The 7,642-nt window shown below is 36.1% G+C and overlaps 1 protein-coding gene across 5 annotated transcripts in view; it reads left to right on the forward strand.

Moving 5' to 3' along the window:
• TUSC3 (tumor suppressor candidate 3) overlaps positions 1–5,973 on the forward strand; it is a 183,553-nt gene extending 177,580 nt beyond the window's left edge. For 4 of the 5 annotated variants that reach the window (XM_060136534.1, XM_060136536.1, XM_060136535.1 and 1 more), the window contains one exon: positions 4,844–5,318. Coding sequence is in view for 2 of the 5 variants with exons in the window: in XM_060136535.1 (XP_059992518.1) it covers positions 4,844–4,859 (16 nt within the window). In the remaining 3 variants the exon portion in view is untranslated. Of the gene's footprint in view, positions 1–4,843; positions 5,319–5,362 lie in introns of those variants that run through there. The other variant, XR_009538279.1, reaches the window with a different exon arrangement.
• Positions 5,974–7,642: the final 1,669 nt, after the last annotated feature.

A 7,642-nucleotide genomic window follows, 5' to 3' on the forward strand; every position in this document is an offset into this window, starting at 1 on the left:
GATGTCTCTTCTCATTCTGCAACCCGTGTAACCTTTCTAGGACTTTAGTTAACTAGCTCCTCTTGGACAGGCTATGCCCTGGATTTTGTAACGCTTGGACCTTCCTTTTTCCTTTTAGATTACTTCTCAGTCCCCAATATACATGTTAAATCCTGATCTTTCTCCTGAGATCTAGAAACAGACCTTAATACCACATTAACACCTCACCCTCAACCCCAAAGCCAAGCTCATCTCTGCTCCAAACCTGTGTCTCCTGCCCTGCCCATTTTCCCTACAACACTGTTATTCTCATAATCATACAAGGTAGAAACCTTGGAGTCAGTTTGGTCTCCAACACTTGCTATTCCCACTGCTGCTGTCTTAATTTATATACCTAGTATCTTTTTCAGAATATCACCCAGCCTCCTAATTTATCTCCGTGTTTAGTCGTTATCGATAAGCCATCACTTACTCGAGAATAATGCAGAATCTTTAAAGATATGCACAGATTATGCTGCTGCTTCATCAAAATCCATTGATGGCTAACCAGAAAGAAGGAAAAGTTAATACATGTTCCTTCTAGAAAATATCAAGAAACTGAATAAAATTTTTTATAATCCCAGCACTCAAGTTGGGATGTCAGCAGTTTGACTTGTATACATTTTGAACGTAGGGAAGGGTTATATTAAAGTTTGGTTCCACCTGTTTCATCTTCCAGCACAGTCTTCACTGTACCTTGTGGTTTAGAGCAGGGTTAGCAACTACTGCCTTTGGGCCAAATTTAGCCCACTGCCAATTTTTGTGTGCCATGTAAACTAAGAAAGGTTTAAATCATGGAAAAAAGGGAATACTGTGATGTGACAATTATATAAAATTCAAAGTTCAGTGTCCATGAATAGAGTTTTATTGGCACACAGCCAGATTCATTTGTTTATGCCTTGTCTTAGGCTGCTTTTGCCCTAGAGCAGCTTAGTTTAGTAGTTCCGAGAGAGACCTACGGCCCGCATAGTTTATTCACAGTGTGCTGACTCCTGGTTTAGCCGTAAGGCGCACACGGAATCTGTTCTCATAATTTGTCTTTCCTCCATCAGCTCCTTTCGCTTAGGCTGTTATCCCTTCATTTCACTTGTTCCCAGTTTTTTCCTTTGTTTGCTTGTTTAAATTGTTCTTTGCCATCTTATCAAGTGTGTCGCTGTGTTATACTTTATTGTATCCAGGTCTCTCTCCTCTAGAGAAGAAACATAACGGCCATGACTTTCAATCATTCCTTTTCTTGCAACACCCTTCTATTCATAATATTCTTCTACACAGTAGGTGATCAGTAAGTCCTGTTGAATACTGACTGAAGCTGACTTCTGGGGGCCCTGAATTTGAGGAAATAGTTACTACTTTAACTAATCTTTCTCTAGAAAAACTTGATTTCAAATAATAAGCTTGTTTATGAACTTTTGGAATATCACTCCCCAGCAAGTCAGGGACTGCATTTTTATCTAAATCCTGAATATTTGCTATTGTTAGGGAGCATTAGCAGAGAGAAGTGCTTTGACTTTGTATATACAAGGCCCCTCGGCATCCCTGATGTACTTTAAGTAGTAATAAAGTTACACACTAGAAGGGAATATTTGCATCCCTTCAGCCTAGGAGAAGGGGAGCTTCTGGGGCATATTTGCTGGTCCTGGCCTCTACCTGTTCTTCCTGGGTACAGGTCAATACCCTTGCCAAGTAGCATGCATCTTATACTGCTACCTGAGTTAGGGTTGACCAGGCATGTATTCACTTGAGAATAAGCCAGCCACGGTAGTCAGTGTTATAACTGTATAGACTACCATGTATAGATTACCATGAACTGTCATGAGATTCATTCATGACAGCAGGTGGACAGAAGTCCAGACAGAAGTTGATTGTGGTACCCAAGGCAGCTTCTCCCTCTGAGGAAACAGACTGCAACACTGAAAAAATACATTCCAAATAAGAGGAATATATTCAGTTTTTAGCATTCAACCGTTTTTAAGTATGATACAAAAGGATTGTATATGTTTTATAATAAGCCTTATTAGGAAAGTTATTATCCAAACAGTATTAGAAGCATGAATCTATGAGAACCATTAGATGATACATCAACATTAGACAGGTAAATGTGAGAAGAGCAAAAAGTATGTCAGACCCTGATACATAGAAATGAGGGAACTTATTTCTTGAGTGATGAAATCAGTATAAAACATTCATACTGGAATACAACTTGGACATTTATATAATAAAAAAATAAAACCAAACATGAACTATTGAATGATTACCTGGAGAATAATAGTTCATACTTTTCTAAGAAACATTTTAACAAAATATTTGACACTTTTGTGCCTCAGGTATTTCCGGTGTCTTGAACAAATGCTTATAACTCTTTATGAAAAAGATTATTTTAAATATAAATTAGGTAGTACTCTGCTAGATTAAACTTTTATTTTAGTACAATAGAATGATTAGTTCAAAATTAAATATGTATTTCTCATTTCATAATAATATATAAAAAAAGATTATTTTAACAGTTTTCTAAAAATATTTCAGTTTGGAAAAAACCCTGGCGTAAACAAATACCTTGGTAACTAAGGATTCTCAGTCTATTTCAATATTAAGAAAATACAAAGTTCCTTTTACCCTGTGAATGTAGCAACATATAAAAAGTTGTAGAACCTTTTTAACCTTTCCAGCACCAGAAAGTTAGCAAGTATAAAATGACCATAAAGGTCATATTACTATTCTTGCTTTTATGATGGTAATACTTTTAGCAGTGCTAAAAGGTGATCTTTAGTATTCCATCGCTGGAAATGTGCGGACTATTTTTAACAAAAAAAAGGAAACTATAAATTCTCAGGTTTCTTTTTTTGTGGGGGGGGGGCGGGGTATGCGGGCCTCTCGCTGTGTGGCCTCTCCCGTTGTGGAGCACAGGCTCCGGATGCGCAGGCTCAGCAGCCATGGCTCACGGGCCCAGCAGCTCCGCGGCATGTGGGCTCTTCCCAGACCGGGGCACGAACCCGTGTCCCCTGCATTGGCAGGCGGACTCTCAACCACTGCGCCACCAGGGAAGCCCTCTCAGGTTTCTTTTAAGTTATAAGTTTTTCAACTTTACTTATAGTTTTAAATATTTTGTGATCAGGTTTTCTTTTTTCATTAACCCTTATTCTTCAGTCAGCTTTATCTTCAGGGCAGTCTTTTAATTGAGGACAGAGAAAGCCGAAGTGTTCATCTACACATGACATATATACCTGCTTTGCCATCAGTGTTGTTAAGGATTATACGGATTGAACAGCATCTGTATCTTAATGTTCTGAGGAATTTTACTTCTGACTCTTCATGGCATTGGTTACCCTTGCAGGACTTAAGTCATAACTTGTTATCTCAAAAACTAGAAGCAATGTCTAGTTGCACCTAGATATCAGCACAATGATTTCTGTCTTGTAATTTAGTAATTCCTCAGAAACAGATACAGGGTAATAAAAAGGTTAGTTTGTATTGCATAATTACTTTATTATATAATGTAAACCAGTATAGATAACATATTTAAAATATGTTTAAATGTTTCATGTAATGTTTTATAATACATATATTTAATTTTAGCATATAGTATCACCAGGATTATAAAATATTAGCACTGGAAAGAACTTTAGAAATCATCCAAAACAACCGTTCTTTTCACTAATGAGGAAACCGAGGTTCAGAAAGATGAAGTAACGTATGCCTAGGATATTATAATTTAAATGTTCAAGTATTAAACTTACTAGTTTGAACTTTTTCCCAACTACATGGCTTTTCAACTATAGTAACCATTAATATATTTTTTTAATATTTAGTTAAGAATTGGTTTATCTCTGGTTGTCCTAAAATTATGTTGTCAAGACTTTAGAAGAAAAAGTTGCTACCTGTTAGCAGAAAGGTACAAATAACCAACAAAAGCTTGAAGAATGTTATTTAAATTGACTCACGATTTTACAAACTTAAATAAATCTCTTTTCATAGGTTAAAGTTTTGCTTAGGGAAGTTAAGAAAGGAAAAATAGTTACTTTTTACTTGTATTTCTATATGTACATACAGAAATACATATTTGTGTTGTTTCATCAGAATCTGATGATATTTTTATTATGATTTATAATATATTCTTTTTTGGCTGTTCAATATAATGAAATTATAAAATCCTCAAAAGTCTTTAGTTATTTTAAGAAATGCATTGTAGATTAAATAACCAGAAAAAAATATTTTGTTTAGGACGTTGAAACGGCCCACTCCAAATATGTGTTTCAATCCATTCCCTTTTGTTCCCCTACATTGTCAGTTTAAATGCCGATTTAACTAATGGTCTAGCTAACAATGAGAACGGCTCACAGAAGTTACCCATTGGGAGATTAGGATTGACATGTACACACTGCTATATTTAAAATAGATAACCAACAAGGATCTACTGTATAGCACAGGGGACTCTGCTCAATATTCTGTAATAACCTAAATGGGAAAAGAATTCGAAAAAGAAGAGATAGCTGTATATGTATAATTGAACCACCTTGCTGTACACCTGAAACTAACACAACATTATCAACTATTTAAAAAAAAAAAAAAAAGAAGTTACTCAAACTTAAACACCACAAGTTCAAGTTCTTATGAACAACTTGCTTCCACCCCTGACCTATTCTTACCACAAGCCTGATCCCATTACAGGAACTAGTTCAGATAAATTGCCCTGATAAAAAATTAGAATGAGGTGAAATAATGTAACTGTGACATTTTTATTTTATATTTACATGTACTAATTTAGAATGGGATAAAAAGCACTTGGTGTTTTCTTTATTTTCAGCCCAGAATTTTCTTTCTTTTTCAGCTTTTTAATTAAATGAAGCCGAGTGGGATTTGCATAAAGTGAATGTTTACCATGAAGACAAAGTGTTCCTGACATACTAGTTCAAATTCTTGAGTTCATTTCCTTGCTGATTGTGATAATCCAGCTGTTTCTTGTACAGTTTTTTTAAACGTGAGTTTTCCTAGTAAACTTAATTCATAGACATGGATGGTTAAATTTAATATGGAAAGAACAAAGGCATCATCGAAGTGTTTTTCAAGCACATTATATTCACTGTATGCAATAGGTTGAAATAAATGACAATGCAGTTATGAATTCATGCTTTTAAACTGTTCACTCACTAGGAAAGAAAACCACAATGTTAGTAAAGGAAAACTATGAAATGTATCTTCATTCTTGGGATTGCACAGACATAGATGTATGCATGAAAATATGTCATGTACTGAAAAATTATACTTTCTGCAGTTTCAGTATAAAGGACATGTATGGTTACAAATAGCGTTTTGTTCTTTTTTGTTTTTTGTTTTGTTTTGTTTGCAGTACGTGGGCCTCTCCATGCCGTGGCATCTCCCGTTGCGGAGCACAGGCTCCGGACGCACAGGCTCAGCGGCCATGGCTCTCGGGCCCAGCTGCTCCGCGGCACGTGGGATCCCCCCGGACCGGGGCACGAACCCACGTCCCCTGCATCGGCAGGCGGACTCCCAACCACTGAGCCACCAGGGAAGCCCGCGTTTTGTTCTTATTCATCATAATTAGGTAAAGGAAGTAGGACAGGGAGCTGGATGAATACTACACAGATACCTACCCTGGGACGTGGAGGTCCTTCCCAGAATAAAAATGTAAAGCCAACATGACTAAATCAACATGCCTCAAGGCATCAGGCAACGAAAGCAACACACCACAACTAGGAATTAATTCTTCTCCAACTTTAGAAGTGTCACACAAGAATCCAGACTTAAAACCACAAAACTAACCCACTATGGACACTGTGCCCTTGTGTTATATGGAAGAAGCATGCCATCAAAACCTTATTCCCAGACCTAGATATAGATTAGTTATCCTAATATGAGGGACTCAATGATGCTTTCTTGAAAATCAAATATAGGCGTGTAACCATTATTATGTTTGTATATTGCATTTTAGTTTATAAAGCACTTTCCCATACGTTACGGTATTTTTTTTCTTCACATCAACCCTGTAAATTAGACAGGAATTTAGACAGGAAATGTAAATTTTATCTGACTTATTTAAGTACTGGAAGCTGAAAGCCACACAAAAAAAATAGAGCTTGTAACTGGGCTTTCAAACTCTCAAACCTGAATTTCTATTTTCTGTGGTGCTTCCTAAAGAAGGATTTAGAAACACAGTTATTTAGTCAGCTCAATAAACTTTTTTTTTAGGCTTTGTTATCTAATTTTCATTAAGATCTTAGTAATAACCATGGTGAATTTTGTTAGTTGAGAGTTCCACCTATGTAGTCTCAAACCAGGACCCAGGTGTATATCCAGTGACCCTACCCGTTTTGTATCTATGAACTTCAGTAAAGAATGGGAAATATAAAAGCCTACAAGGGTATATGAAGTTAAATCCCAGGGCAGTATGTGTGCTAGCAGGAAGAAAGGTATGTTTTCAAAACACAATTATATTCAGCAAAAATTACGAAGTAAATTCTGCACTATGTTAACATTATTACATATTCCCAAAATCTATTATTAAAAATCACATTCATTCCCCTAGTTCCTGTTCACAGATTGATAAATTCAGTATTGCAGTGGCATTTATGGAAAAGCCATAAGTGATCATAATAATTTGTTTAATGTCTACATCTAGGTAGCATTTGACCTGTAAATCTTAATCCATTTAGTACTTTTCTGTTTTCTAAAGTTTATTCAGCACAAACATCAAAATTGGAGCTTGAGGCCAAGTTTTACATCGAGTAAATGTTTATTAATTACAGTTACTTATGTTTGTCTCCTTAAAGCTCAAAATTCTTATTAACAACAAACATCTAATCTCTCTGTATAAAGCCTAATAATGTTTAATCATGACCACAGTCAGAGAGTTCTCAGACACTGTGACTGAGGTAAGGAAAACTTCCCTATCTCAGATTAGTAAAATAAAAAATTCTAGCCTATATTCCGTAATTTTCTCCAAATATTAAAAATATGCCAACTATGAAAACAATTTTTTTTCAGAATTTCAGTTTAAAAAGATGTGGTTTCTCTATAGACAATTATTACTTTAGGGAAAGGGAAAATTCTGCCTTAAAATAAGTTGTTACTGGAAAGTGCTACAGAGAGTGGCTCAAATATAGTTTGCTTTCAGAATGTAGCATGTGGAAAATCACATACAAAATATATTATCTTTACCTTTCCCAAATATTTTAAATTGAAAAATTAATTTGTATGTGCTGTTATATCCTCCAGTGTCACTTCAGCTAGATTCACTGCATGCAAGACTCCCTTAAAAATGTATTATATGGGGGCTTCCCTGGTGGCGCAGTGGTTGAGAGTCCGCCTGCCGATGCAGTGGACATGGGTTCGTGCCCTGGTCCGGGAAGATCCCACATGCCGCGGAGCGGCTAGGCCTGTGAGCCATGGCCACTGAGCCTGTGCATCCGGAGCCTGTGCTCCACAACGGGAGAGGCCACAACAGTGAGAGGCCCGTATACCGCAAAAAAAAAAAAAAGTATTATATGCTTAATGATCTCCAGTTACAATAAGAGGAATTAACTTTCCTACTCAGTTGGAGAGAAAAATCTTAATATAAAATTCCATCTAAAGGAGTAAAAATCCATTTAAATCTTAATATAAAAATTTC

The sequence above is a fragment of the Lagenorhynchus albirostris genome, chromosome 21, assembly GCF_949774975.1.
Source record: "Lagenorhynchus albirostris chromosome 21, mLagAlb1.1, whole genome shotgun sequence".
In the NCBI taxonomy this organism is placed as follows: Eukaryota; Metazoa; Chordata; class Mammalia; order Artiodactyla; family Delphinidae; genus Lagenorhynchus; species Lagenorhynchus albirostris.